This window comes from Anolis sagrei, chromosome X (assembly GCF_037176765.1).
Source record: "Anolis sagrei isolate rAnoSag1 chromosome X, rAnoSag1.mat, whole genome shotgun sequence".
Lineage (NCBI taxonomy): Eukaryota > Metazoa > Chordata > Lepidosauria > Squamata > Dactyloidae > Anolis > Anolis sagrei.
In genome coordinates this window covers 58,338,426-58,353,200 of record NC_090034.1, presented here as the reverse complement: position 1 = coordinate 58,353,200, position 14,775 = coordinate 58,338,426, and the positions used below count along the sequence as shown (strand labels likewise).

Below are 14,775 nucleotides of genomic sequence, written 5' to 3'. Positions count from 1 at the left end.
GAATGTGTCCAGAGGAGGGCGACTAAAATGATCAAGGGTCTGGAGAACAAGCCCTGTGAGGAGCGGCTTAAGGAGCTGGGCATGTTTAGCCTGAAGAAGAGAAGGCTGAGAGGAGATATGATAGCCATGTATAAATATGTGAGAGGAAGCCACAGGGAGGAGGGAGCAAGCTTGTTTTCTGCTTCCTTGGAGACTAGGACACGGAACAATGGCTTCAAACTACAAGAAAGGAGATTCCATCTGAACATGAGGAAGAACTTACTGACTGTGAGAGCTGTTCAGCAGTGGAACTCTCTGCCCCAGAGTGTGGTGGAGGCTCCTTCTTTGGAAGCTTTTAAACAGAGGCTGGATGGCCATCTGTCAGGGGTGATCTGAATGCAATATTCCTGCTTCTTGGCAGGGGGTTGGACTGGATGGCCCATGAGGTCTCTTCCAACTCTTTGATTCTATGATTAGATAGATAGATAGATAGATAAGAGGGTAGAAAATATATTAGATTGATTCAATAGTACAAAGATAAATAGAGAAGGGGATAGATAGACAGACAGACAGACAGACAGATAGATAGATTAGATTTATAGTATAGTATAGTATAGATTGATTGACCGGATGAGTAGATAGATAAGATAGACTAGACTGAAAGCATAGGAGAGATAGATGAATTGATAAGATAGATAGATAGATAGATAGATAGATATGAGGATAGATAAATTAGATTAGATTGATGGGATACATCAACTGATTGATTAGATAGATGGATTCAATAGTATAGATAAATAGGAAATTGGATAGATAGATAGGATTGATAGCATAGTATAGATAGACTGAGGGACAGGATGAGTAGATAGATAAGAGGATAGGTAGATAGATTAAATTGATAGCATAGGATAGATAGATGAACGGATAGGAGGGATAAGATAGATAGATAGATAGATAGATAGATAGATAGATAGATAACAGGATATATTAGATAAATAGATAAATTAGATTGATAGCATAGGATATCTCAAATAGAATGGATTAGATTTTGGTTTTGGTCGTGTCAGGAGCTCAAGTCGCGTCTGTTGTGAGAGAATTGCCCGTCTGCAAGGACGTTGCCCAGGGGACGGCCGGATGATTTGATGTTTTTATCATCCTTGTGGGAGGCTTCTCTCATGTCCCCGTATGAGGAGCTGGAGCTGATAGAGGGAGCTCATCCGCCTCTCCCCAGATTCGAACCTGCGACCTGTCGGTCTTCAGTCCTGCCGGCACAGGGCTTTAACCCACTGCGCCACCGGGTGCTCCATGAGGATAGATTAGATAAATAGATAGATAGATTAGATTGATGGCACAGGATATTTAAATGGATAGGATAGATAGGTGTGTCCCTGTTGGTTCTCTTAGACCTCTCAGCGGCATTCGATACCGTTGACCATGGTATCTTTCTGGGACGCCTCGCAGGAATGGGGCTTGGGTGTACTGTCCTGCAGAGGCTCCAGTCCTTCCTGGAGGATTGCTCTCACAAGATGTTGTTGGGGGACACCTGCTCAGCCCTGCAGCCTGAGTAGGCCAAAGCCTGTTAGTGGGCCAAAGTTGCATCACCCTAAGGAGAGTGAGGAGGCCAAAGCCTGTTAAAGCCAGTAGGCCAAAGTTACGTTACCCTGAGGAGAATGAGGGGGCCGAAGCCTGTTAGAGCCAGTGGGCCAAAGTTGCGTTACCCTGAGGAAAGTGAGGAGGCTGAAGCCTGTTAGAGTCAGTGGGCCAAAGCTAGTGTCGTCCTGAGGAGAGTAATTAGACCGAAGCCTGTTAGAGCCAGTAGGCCAAAGTTATGTTACCCTGGGGAGAGTGAGGGGGCCTAAGCCTGTTAGAGCCAGTGGGCCAAAGTTGCGTTACCCTGAGGAAAGTGAGGAGGCCGAAGCCTGTTAAAGCCAGTGGACCAAAGCTAGTGTAGTTCTAAGGAGAGTGAGGAGGCCAAAGCCTGTTAGAGTCAGTGGGCCAAAGCTAGTGTCATCCTGAGGAGAGTGAGGAGGCCAAAGCCTGTTAGAGTCAGTGGGCCAAAGCTAGTGTCATCCTGAGGAGAGTGAGGAGGCCAAAGCCTGTTAGAGTCAGTGACCAAAGTTGCGTCAACCTGAGCAAAGTGAGGAGGCCGAAGCCTGTTAGAGCCAGTGGGCCAAAGCTAGTGTCGTCCAGAGGAGAGTGAGGAGGCCAAAGCATGTTAGAGTCAGTGGGCCAAAGCTAGTGTCGTCCAGAGGAGAGTGAGAAGGCCGAAGCCTGTTAGAGCCAGTGGGCCAAAGCTAGTGTCGTCCAGAGGAGAGTGAGGAGGCCAAAGCATGTTAGAGTCAGTGGGCCAAAGCTAGTGTCATCCTGAGGAGAGTGAGGAGGCCAAGCCTGTTAGAGTCAGTAAGCCAAAGCTAGTGTCATCCTGTGGAGAGTGGAGGCCGAAGCCTGTTAGAGCCAGTGGGCCAAAGTTGCATTACCCTGAGGAGAGTGAGGAGGCCGAAGCCTGTTAGAGCCAGTGGGCCAAAGCTAGTGTCATCCTGACGAGAGTGAGGAGGCCGAAACTTGTTAGTGTTAGTTTGCCTCAGTGAGAAGACTCCTCAGTCTGTGTGAGGAGGCCTCTCTATGAGGTAGTTCTCACAGTATGAGGAAGGCCTGATAGGAGAACGCCTGGTATGAGAGAAAGGCCTGAGTGTAAAGCTGTGTGTAAAGCTACTATATAAAGCTCTTGTGTAATTTCAGTGCGAGAGGAGGCTCTGTGAGAGCGAAGCTGTTAATCTGCATGAGGAAGAAGTCCAGCATGGAAGTAAAGAAGGCAGTATAAAGGACTTTATTTGTGTTGTGGAAACCTTGTTATTATAAATAGTGCAAATATGTTATTTTACTACAAATAAAAGCTTTAACATTGGTGTGTGTTTTTTTGTTCTTTTGGCGACCGGTGCTGGGTCACGCTGCTGCTAATAATCTACTCTACTCTATATTTATGAGGGGGGTCTTTTGTCAATAAGCCCACTCACCCAAGAGGGACGCAGGTTCACAGCTTGGGAGTCCTCCTGGATTCATTGTTGAGCCAGGAACCCCAGGTCTCAGCGGTGGTCAGGGGAGCTTCTACACAATTAAAACTTGTGTGCCAGTTGCACCCGTACCTTGGGAAGCAAGACTTGGCCACAGCTGTCCACGCTCTGGTTACATCAAGAATAGACTACTGCAATGCACTCCATGTAGGGCTGCCTTTGAAGACTGTTCAGAAGCTTCAAGGGGTCCAATGGGTGGAAGCAAGGCTGCTCAATGGAGTGACGTATAGGAAGCATACAACTCCCCTGTTACGTCAGCTCCACTGGCTGCCAGTCTGCTACCGAGCGCAATTCAAAATGCTGGTTTTGACCTCAAAAGCTCTAAAGGGCTCCAGTCCAACTTACCTGTCTGAACTGGTTAGCGAGTTAAGATCTGTGGGGAGGCCCTGCTCTCAGTCCCACCCCCATCACAAGCGTGGCTGGTGGGGATGAGAGACAGGGCCTTCTCTTGTGGAACTCCCTCCCCAATGATATCAGACTGGACCGTCATTCCTGGTGTTCAGGAAATAAAGTTTTATTTATCGTATCAGAAGCGAACCAAAGGTACAGTTGTAATGTATTTAAAAAAACAAAGTTTAAAAAACTTGGCATTACACTAAATGTCCTCCAACCAGAAGCTGGTCACTTGGAAAGCCTCTAATGTTGCTATAAGAATGTCCTGTATGTAGCAGGGCTCAGACTGCATTGTAATGGGTGGTCTGTGGTTTGCTCTTCTCCGCTCTCGCATGACATGGCCTCCACTTTGTGACCCCATTTCCTAAGGTTGGTGCTGCATCTCATGTTGTCAGAGCATAGTCTGTTCAGCACCTTCCAAGTCGCCCAGTCTTTTGTGTGCCCAGGAAGGAGTTTCTCATCCAGTCCCAGCCATTAATTGAGGTTCTGAGTTTTAGCCTGCCACTTTTGGACTCTCACTTGCTGAGGTGTTCTTATGAATATCTCTGTAGATCTTAGAAAACTATTTCTTCATTTAAGGCAGTGGCATGCTGGCTGATATCCAATTAGGGGATGGACTGGAGATTACAGGTTGCTATTTCCCGATGGATATCAGGTGGTATGATACTGGCTAAGCAGTGTAAATTCTCCAGAGGTGTAGGGCGTAGACATCTTGTGACAATGCGGCATGTCTCATTAGGAGCCACATGCACTGTTTTAACATGGTGAGATGTTTTCCACACTGGGCATGCGTACTCAGCAGCAGAGTAACAAAGTGCAAGGGCAGATGTCTTCACTGTGTCTGGTTGTGATCCCCAGGTTGTGCCAGTCAGCTTTCATATTATATTATTTCTAGCACCCACGGTTTGCTTGATATTCGAGTTGTGCTTCTTATAAGTCAGAGGATGGTCCAGAGTGACTCCCAGGTATTTTGATGTGCTGCAATGCTCCAGTGGGATTCCTTCCCAGGTAAACCTCAGACCTCGAGATGCTTGCCTGTTCTTAAGGTGAAAAGCACATGTCTGCATTTTAGATGGATTAGGAATCAGCTGGTTTTCCCTGTAATAGGCAGTAAGAGCACCGAAAGCTTTGGAGATATTTTGTTCAACCATCTCCCTGCTTGGGCGGTGATGGATAAAAGTTAAGACCTGGATTTGCAATCTGGTGTTTGGGTAATGCAATATAAAATCAGCACAATGTAGCATACAAAGGAAGACCTTGGCCCTGGATATGATGTTTTAATGATTTCATGTTATTTATCTATTTTAATTGTTTATTGCATTGATATGTTGCATTTTATGTTGTTGATTGTGGGGCATTGAATATTGCCATTTGTACACTGCTCTGAGTCCCTTGCAACGGTGAGAAGAGCGGAATAGAAATAGAGTAAATAAATAAATACATAATTAACAATAACTCCATTATCCCCAACTTCCCTCTTTCTTTTTCCCCCCTGACTTTCATAATTTTCCCCTTGTATATGTGTGGGGGGAAAAAACCCCGGAAATGTGTTCATATATATATGTGTGTGTGTGTATACACACACACACAATTAATAATAATAATAATAATAATAATAATAATAATAATAATGCAGACCTGATAAAAAGTCCTTTTTAGGCCCAGTTAAATAATGGCCACCTGAATCCCAACAGAGGAAACTCCGAGACAAGAAAGAGACCAAGTTGATTAACAGGCTAATTAAAATCCCAATCAAAATGCCCCAAATGCAGAGAAGGAAGACTAGAGGACAAAGGAGGAGGATGGGAGGAGAATAAGGTTTATTGCTTTTCCTCCCCTTCTTTCTTTTTGGGACAGTCTTGGCAGGCAACCTGTTCAAAGTCACAGCGGCTTCTGGGTCGTGTCCCTCTGGATATGCCAAGTGTCTATCTATCCAAACAAGCGCAGCGGCCCCAAAATAGACAGCCTGCGGGTGTCACGTTCCAGGCCCAAGGGCGACCTTAATACGGCTGCCTTGGCTGGGGATTTCAAGCCACCCTCTATGCAATTGAGAGGGAGAGGGAGACTTCTAGGACAACTGGAAGGGACGAGGAGTAGAAACTTTTCTCATCCCGGCGAGAAACTTTTTTGTGTGGTTTTCTGGGCTATACGGTCAATGTGATCTGGCAGTATCTGCAGAGGATCTGATAAGAGTCAAGCACACTCATACACACACCCCTGCAATAATGTCCAGGTAGGAGGAACCATTGTAAAGGTGGCACCGAGCAAGCCTGATTTGCAAGTGTTTGAGTGGGATCCCTCCATTAGCATGTGAGTAACTGAGAAGATTGCATAGTCAGTTAGTGAGGGCATCTGCCTAGAAGTAACCTGGCCTTTGTTCCCTTGGAGTGTTTGCTACCTGGAGACATCCTTAGCCTGGGTAGTGCTCACTAGCCCTTGATTGCTTGCTGCCTGGAGGACATATATGATGATGATGATGATGATGATGATGATGATGATGATAATTTTAGAAGTTGGCTTGCCTTTGTCCCCTTTGCATTTTTACTGCATTGGAGACATCCTTAGCCTGGGTGGTACTCACTAGCCCTTGCCTGGAGACAAATAATAATAATAACAATAATAATAATTTTAGAAGTAGCCTTGCCTTTGTTCCCTTTGCATTATGTCTTGGAGACATCCTTCACCTGGGTGGTGCTCACTGGCTCTTGCTTGCTGTCTAAGGATGGAGACATTCTTAGCCTGGGTAGTGCTCACTAGCCCTTGATTGCTTGCTGCCTGGAGGACATATATGATGATGATGATGATAATTTTAGAAGTTGGCTTGCCTTTGTCCCCTTTGCATTTTTACTGTCTTTGCATTTTTACTGCCTTGGAGACATCCTTAGCCTGGGTAGTGCTCACTAGCCCTTGATTGCTTGCTGCCTGGAGGACATATATGATGATGATGATGATGATAATGATGATGATAATTTTAGAAGTTGGCTTGCCTTTGTCCCCTTTGCATTTTTACTGCCTTTGCATTTTTACTGCCTTGGAGACATCCTTAGCCTGGGTGGTACTCACTAGCCCTTGCCTGGAGACAAATATTAATATTAATATTAATAATAATTTTAGAAGTAGCCTTGCCTTTGTTCCCTTTGCATTATGTCTTGGAGACATCCTTCGCCTGGGTGGTGCTCACTGGCTCTTGCTTGCTGTCTAGAGACATAATAATAATAATAATAATAATAATAATAATATAGAAGTAGCCTGGCCTATGTTCCCTTTGCATTGTTTGCTGTCTTGGAGACATTCTTTGCTTGGGTGGCATTCACTAGCCCTTGATTGCTTGCTGCCTGGAGGAATAATAATAATAATAATAATAATAATAATAATAATAATAATAATAATAATGCGGTTGTCTGGCGTTGTATATTTCTGCCGCTACTGTTACTGTTCTTTTGTACTTTGATTCTGTAGCCCACTTGTCGATGGATGTCCAAAATCAGCAGCATCCATCACGATCCTTTTTATCCTGGGCGTCGACTGAGCCAGTATAGACTTAATTTTGGTTTGCTTCTCCCTAGTGCGAATGGGTTAGGTGCTCTTAGTTCCACTCCTCAGCTGAGACCTCTCTGACTTGGTTGGACCTGCTGGTACACTACTGCCAGCACAGCTCTCAGCATCTTTGGAGCAGTTAAGCTCCCCACCATGACAATGTGGCACTCATCAGGGTCCTAAACGCTTGGGAAGTGTTCAACTTGTGATTTTGTGATACGAAATCAAGCATATATATCTCATTTTCTGTGTCATACTGTGTTTTTGTGTCAGTAAAATAATAATATTATTTTATAAGTAGCCTGGTCTTTGTCCTCTTTGCACTGTTTCCTGCCTTGGAGACATCATTTGCCTAGCTGCTGCTCACTACCCCTTTACTGCTTGCTGCCTGGAGACATCATTATCATTTTAGAAGTAGCCTGGCCTTTGTTCCCTTTGCAGTATTGTTTGCTACCTGGAGACATAATAATAATAATAATAATAATAATTATTATTATTATTATTAATAATAATAATCTCGTGGTGCCAAAACGCAGTCTGTCAGTGCCTTCCAAGTTGCCCAGTTTTCTTTGTGCCCAGGAGGGAGTCTCTCATTTGGTGTCAGCCATCCATTGAGGTTCTGGGTTTGAGCCTGCCATTTTTTGGACTCTGGCTTGCTGAGGTGTTCCAGCAAGTGTTTCTGTACATCTTAGAAAACTATTTCTTGATTTAAGTTGTTGGCGTGCTGGCTGATACCCAAACAGGGGGTGGGCCGGAAATGTCATTGCCTTGGTACTTTCACTATTGGTTGCTACTCTCCGGCGGATGTCAGGTGGTGCAATACCGGCTAAACAGTGTAATTTCTCCAGTGATGTAGGGCGCTGACACCCCGTGATAACGTGGCATGTCTCATTAAGAGCCACATCCACTGTTTTAGCGTGGTGAGATGCGTTCCACACTGGGCATGCATACTCGGCAGCAGAGTAGCATAGTGCAAGGGCAGATGTCTTCACTGTGTCTGGTTGTGATCCCCAGGTTGTGCCAGTCAGCTTTTGTATGATATTGTTTCTAGCACCCACTTCTTGCTTGATATTCAGGCAGTGCTTCTTGTAGGTCAGAGCACCAACCAGGTTAACTCCCAGGTATTTGGGTGTGTTGCAATGCTCCAGTGGGATTCCTTCCCAGGTAATCCTCAGAGCTCGGGATGCTTGTCTGTTCTTAAGATAAAAAGCACATATCTGTGTTTTAGATGGATTATGGATCAGCTGGTTTTCCCTGTAATAGGCAGTTAGAATACCTAGAGGCGGGTGGTAATCCTTTGTGATATTATACATTTTTTTCAGTAGGAGGCGGTGGTTTACAGTATCATACACTGCTGACAGGTCTATGAAGACAGCTCCTGTGATCTGCTGCCTTTCAAAGCCATCTTCTATGTGCTGAATCAGGTTCAGCACTTGCGATGTGCAGCTTTTGCCTTTCCTGAAGCCAGCTTGCTGTAGAATCAGACAATTTTTTTCCATAATTCTATGCAAAATAAGTATCTCTGGAACTTTGTAAAGGTGGCACAACAAGGAGATTGGTCTATAGCTTTTTGGATAATTACAGCCTTTGCCTGGTTTCAAGATGGTTATGACTCTTGCTTCCCTCCAGGGGCTACAAAGTGGAATCCACGCCATGCGAGTGTGGAGAAGTGCAAACCACTAACCACCTATTGCAATGCAACCTGAGCCCTGCCACATGCACAATGGGGGACCTTCTTGCAGCAACACCAGAGGCACTCCAAGTGGCCAGCTACTGGTCTTTTGCAACTGACAGATGGTAATTTTGTCACTGCCGATTGTTTTTAAGTGCAGGCCAAGGTGTTTAGGCACTGCACCTAGTGCCCATCACCACTGGGAGTATTATTATTATAGAAATAGTCTGGCCTTTGTTCCCTTTGCATTGTTTACTGCAGGCGTCCTCAAACTTTTTTAAACAGAGGGCCAGGTCACAGTCCCTCAAACTGTTGGGAGGGCCGGATTATAATTTGGAAAAAAAAGCCATGAATTAATTTCTATGTACACTGCACATATCTTATTTGTAGTGCAAAAACATTAAAAAAAACAATACAATAATTAAAATGAAGAACAACTTTAACAAATATAAACTTATTAGTATTTAAATGGGAAGTGTGGGCCTGCTTTTGCCTGCTGAGATAGGGTTGTTGTTGTTGTTGTGTGCTTTCAAGTCATTTCAGACTTAAGTTGACCCTGAGCAAGGGCCGGGAAGATGACCTTGGAGGGCTGTATCCGGCCCCTGGGCCTTAGTTTGAGGACCCCTGGTTTACTGCCTTGAAGGCATCCTTAGCCTGGGTGGTGCTGACTAGCCCTTGACTGCAAGTCAGGCTTATATGGCTACTATATGTCAATTCTGTATCTATATTTGGTGCAAGTTGTTTATATTTTTTGTTGTTCAGTTGTTTATATTTTATATGTTTGTCTTCTAATTACTGTATCTCAGTATTAATATCAAATCAATAAAGAATTGATAGTAAAGCATGGGGTATACTATGAGTTAAAGCTACATTTATATCTAGTGCTACTATACATCAATAAAGAGTTGATGACATAGCATGGGGTATACAGCGAGCTAGGCCTATATTCATTGCTATTGTCAATGTATCTTTTAATCATTAGTACATACTAAGTAAAATAAAATAAAATAGTAAAGAGCAGAGACATCACCCTGGCAACAAAGATCCGCCTAGTCAAAGCCATGGTCTTCCCTGTAGTAACCTATGGATGTGAGAGCTGGACCTTAGGGAAGGCTGAGCGAAGGAAGATCAATGCTTTTGAGCTGTGGTGTTGGAGGAAAGTGCTGAGAGTGCCTTGGACTGCGAGAAGATCCAACCAGTCCATCCTCCAGGAAATAAAGCCCGACTGCTCATTGGAGGGAAGGATACTAGAGACAAAGTTGAAGTACTTTGGCCACATCATGAGGAGACAGCAAAGCCTAGAGAAGACAATTATGCTGGGGAAAGTGGAAGGTAAAAGGAAGAGGGGCCGACCAAGGGCAAGATAGATGGATGGCATCCTTGAAGTGACTGGACTGACCTTGAAGGAGCTGGGGGTGGTGATGGCCGACAGGGAGCTCTGGCGTGGGCTGGTCCATGAGGTCACGAAGAGTCGGAGACGACTGAACGAATGAACAACAACAATACATACTAACTCTCAAGCAATCAGAAACTACGAGGGTTATCCAGAAAGTAAGGTTAAAAGGCACATAGCTCTCACAGGGAATTTTCTAGGGGGAATTTGTTCTCACTGCCATGTAGTGGAAAGTCAGCGGAAGCAAACAAGCAGTGCCAGTCATCAGTAGCTCATCAACTGGTGTTGTGGTGACGGTTAGACATGAGCGTCCTCATTCTTTTTTCCTCCAAGTGTGAAGTTTGCGCTGCAATACGCTACCTAAATGCTAAGGGCATGAACGCTGCTGCGATTTAGCATGAAATCATTTCAGTTTATGGTGAGGACATGACAAAATGGGTACGGAATATATTGTGAGACCATGAAGAATCTTCACAGAGCCATCCAAAACAAACATCATGGGATGCTGACCGCGGGAGTCTGTCTCCTTCATGACAATGTGTGTTCGCACAACACCATTCATGCAACACAAGAGTGGTTGACTTCATTTGGTTGGGATGTTTTAAGCCATCCCTCTTGCACGCAGTGACACTCATCTGTTCACTAAATTGAAGGAACACCTGGGTGGGAAACACTTTGCCTACGATGACGAGGTGAAAACCAAAGTGACAAACTGGCTGAAAAAGGCAGAGGGAAACTTCAAAAACTTGTCCCACGGATGACAAAATGTATTAAACTTAATTGCGATTATGTGGAAAAATAATGTAATACCTATGCTGCACTCCATGGAAGTTTCATTAAAATATATTCATTCTTTGTATTTCAAAAAAATATTGTAACCTTATTTTCCGGATATCCCTCGTACCTTCATCTGGCACCTAGCCATCCCCAAAGGTTAACTGAAGAGTCGACTGGTTTGCATGTTCTTGCTCTTATTTGTATATTGTGTGACAGAAGCCAGTTCTGGGGAGAAAGAGGACTCATACCAAAACAACCCACCATGAGGGAAGGACCACAAAGTAGTTTATTTATGTGCACATTCATTCTTTGTAAGAGATGCATGTCATGGGCCTGCTCCTCTCACCCTCAATAAGTCTCTTACATCAAACAAGAGGTTCAGTTGATGGGAGGTCCGACCAGCCGCCAACCTTCCTTCTTGCCAATTTTGACAAAGGCTGCCAGCGTGCCCAGGCCGAGGCAGGAGGCAGTGCCAACGCCAAAGTTGCGAGCTGGAGAAGAAACAGAGAGAAAGGATGTCAGGATCACCATATCATGGGACTGGCTGCTTCGGTTCTCTCCCTTAAAGAAGGGAGGTAGGGGGAAGGGAGGCTGGGTACAGGGAACATAGTGCAAATAAGACATCTGTTTTGTGAGGGAAATTCCAGTTAACAGATTATGGACACAATGTTTGGCCACTAGGGGTAGATGGGAGTTGGGCTGTTATATTACAGGGTATTTCAGCGGGAAACTTTAGAACTGTCTTTCAGGCACCGAGGAAAGAAGGAAATAAATCATTTGTCTCCAGCATGTTGTTGTTGTGAGATTGATTTCAAATCCAAGATCTTCCAGAGTCTTACAAAGGAGGCCCGGTTACACAAACAGAGGCAGCCATGATATTGACGCAGGAGGATCCAACCAATGGTTACCAACCTCTCGCTCCCAAGAGAGCACCCGATGCGCAGCCCCCAGCGAAGTAGTTCCATGGGTCTTCGGGGGTGTCCCGGATCTCAGCGCTGAGGCAAGTGGTCACCCCAAAAACAGCCCCCAAGGTAGCTAGGAGACAGCAACAACAGAAAAGAAGTCATGGGAAGAGAAATCCTGAGCGGGCTGAATCGGGAGGAGGAGCAAAAGCCCAACAATACCACAGAAACAATACCCACGTTTCATAGGATCACAGAGTTGCAAGAGACCGCATGGGTCATCTACTGCAATCCTCTTCTGCATTCATGCAGGAAAAGCACAATCAAAGCACCCCCAACAGATGGCCATCAAGTCATAATCATAATAATAATAATAATAATAAGAGTTAGAAGAGACTACATGGGTCATCATGGGTCACTTAGTCCACCCCCTTCTGCCTTCATACAGGAAAAGCACAATCAAAGTACCGCTGACAGATTATCAATATTTTTATTATTAATAATAAATAATAATGATACATAGGTAGGTAGTCCCCTGAAATTAAGTCCAGTCATGTCTGACACTGGGGTGTGGTGCTCATCTCCATTTCTAAGCTGAAGAGCCAGCGTTGTCCGTAGACACCTCCATGGTCATGTGGCCGGCATGACTGCATGGAGTGCTGTTACCTTCCCACCGGAGCGGTACCTATTGATCTACTCACATTTGCATGTTTTCGAACTGCTAGGTTGGCAGAAGCTAGGGCTGACAGCGGAAGCTCACGCCGCTCCCCGGAATTGAACCTGCGACCTTTCGATCAACAAGCTCAGCAGCTCAGTGCTTTAACCCACTGCGCCACCGGGGGCTCCAATGATACAAGGGGTACAATGACACAATGATACATAGGTAAAGGTAAAGGTTGTCCCCTGACATTAAGTCCAGTCATGTCTGACTCTGGGGTGTGGTGCTCATCTTCATTTCTAAGCCAAAGAGCCAGCATTGTCCATAGACACCTCCAAGGTCATGTGGCCGGCATGACTGCATGGAGCGCCGTTACCTTCCCGCCGGAGCGGTACCTATTGATCTACTCACATTTGCATGTTTTCAAACTGCTAGGTTGGCAGAAGCTAGGGCTAACAGCGGAAGCTCACGCCGCTCCCCGGAATCGAACCTGCGACCTTTCGATCAACAAGCTCAGCAGCTCAGTGCTTTAACCTACTGTGGGGACTCCCACGATACATACACACATATAAATTATATATCTTTTCAAAGCATTATTTATAATAAAGATATAAAAATGTTATATATATACCGACATATTATGAATAAAGTTGTATATTTATATATTATAAATTATATATATATATGTATTCAAAACATTATTTTAAATTTATTTAATCCCCATGATCAACAAAAAATATTGGAGGTCTTTGGAGGGATTTAGAGGAGTTGTAGTTCACCTACATCCAGAGCACACAGTGAACCCAAGAAATGATGGATCTGGGCCAAACTCAACATACATACCCAATATGCCCAAATTTGAATACTGGTGGGTTTTGAGAGGAATTGGCCTTGGACATTTTGGAGTTGTAAGCACTGGGATTTATAGTTCACCAGCAATCAAAGAGCACTCCGAACACCACCAAAGATGGAATTGGACCAAACTTGGCACACAGAGCCCTCATGATCAGCAAAAAATCCTGGAAGTATTTGGGAGAAATTCCCCTTGATTTGGGGAAGTTGTAGTTCACCTACATTCAGAGAGCACTGTGATGTGCACACACACACATATATATATATGTCTACACTATAGAGTTAACTCAGTTTGACACTGCTTCGGCTCACCCATGGTGACGGTGGCGCTGGTGGCCCTCTGGATGGCATGCAGCGCTGTTTCCGACGGAAACAAGATGATGTGGTAAATGGAGCCCACGAGGCCTGAAGGAAAAGCGAGAGAAATGCGTCACTTGAAGACATCCCAATACTCTTAAAGGCAAACAGTGAGGTATCTATCTATCTATCTATCTATCTATCTATCTATCTATCTATCTATCCCTATTCCACAAAGGAAAAGCCTCCTCACCCACGGCGGCCCCGAGCCGGCCCGTGAGCCAGGTCTTCTTCGCACACTCCGTGCCCTCCGGGATGTCCCAGTAGCCGGACATCTTTCACGCTCGGAAGACCGCCTCAGAATGGCAACTCTCGCGGGAGCCCAGGCGAGAACATAGCACGGACCAATCCCCGCTCGAGGATGCTCGAAGGGGCGCGGTTTGGTGGCGGGAGCCGATTGGTCGGCGTCAATCCCTGGCCTTCCCATTGGAGGAAGGCGAGTCGTGGGCGGGGCTTTGATGCGTCGGTTTGGGCTGGGCATTCTCCCCAGAAAACGATCCTGGATGACGGGGCGTGGCTATGACGGCTTCCCATTGGTGGCTTCGATGGGGGGGGGGCTATTCTCCGCCCTTCCCGTTGGAGGAGGGAAAGCTGTAGGCGGGTCTTAGGCTGGACATCCTCCTCAGAACGCTAACGGCTATTGTCCGCCCTTCCTATTGGAGGAGGGAAAGCTGTAGGCGGGGCTTAGGCTGGACATTCTCCTCAGAACGTTGACGGCTATTCTCCGCCCTTCCCATTGGAGGAGGGAAAGTTGTAGGCGGGGCTTAGGCTAGACCTTCTCCTCAGAACGCTGACGGCTATTCTCCGCCCTTCCCATTGGAGGGAAGGTGATGTGGATATGACGGCTTCCCATTGGTGGCATCGATAAGTGGGGCTACTCTTCGTCCTTCCCATTGGAGGAGGGGAAGCTGTGGGCGAGGCTTAAACTAGACAGTCTCCTCGAAACGCTATCCTGGATGACGGGGCGTGGCTATGACGGTTTCCCATTGGTGGCTTCGATGAATGGAGGCAACTTTCCGCCCTTCTCATTGGAAGAGGGGAACCCGTAGGCGGGGCTTAGAATGCTATCGTGGATGATGGGGCGCGGCTAGGATGGCAACATTGATGAGTTGGTGTTCCTCTCCGCCCTTCCCATTGGAGGAGAGGGAAGCTATAGGCGGGGCTTGTGCAAGCTACGACTCCGA

At 45.7% G+C, this 14,775-nt stretch overlaps 1 protein-coding gene across 1 annotated transcript; it reads right to left on the bottom strand.

Moving 5' to 3' along the window:
• Positions 1-11,090: 11,090 nt before the first annotated feature.
• NDUFA11 (NADH:ubiquinone oxidoreductase subunit A11) lies at positions 11,091-13,978 on the bottom strand. Its single transcript, XM_060784870.2, has 4 exons — positions 13,785-13,978; positions 13,547-13,639; positions 11,735-11,857; positions 11,091-11,313 (listed from the first exon to the last, which is right to left on the bottom strand). The coding sequence occupies exons 1-4, from the start codon at positions 13,864-13,866 to the stop codon at positions 11,201-11,203; spliced, it is 411 nt and encodes a 136-aa protein (XP_060640853.2). The 5' UTR covers positions 13,867-13,978; the 3' UTR covers positions 11,091-11,200.
• Between the last annotated feature and the right edge of the window lie 797 nt (positions 13,979-14,775).

Excerpts from the sequence above, each read along its gene's own strand:
- NDUFA11 (XM_060784870.2), bottom strand. The coding sequence starts at position 13,866 with ATGTCCGGCTACTGGGACATCCCGGAGGGCACGGAGTGTGCGAAGAAG. Across the intron at positions 13,640-13,784 it reads CCGGCTCGGGGCCGCCGTGG|GCCTCGTGGGCTCCATTTAC; the intron begins GTGAGGAGGCTT and ends CTTTTCCTTCAG. Across the intron at positions 11,858-13,546 it reads CAGCGCCACCGTCACCATGG|CTACCTTGGGGGCTGTTTTT; the intron begins GTGAGCCGAAGC and ends GCTGTCTCCTAG.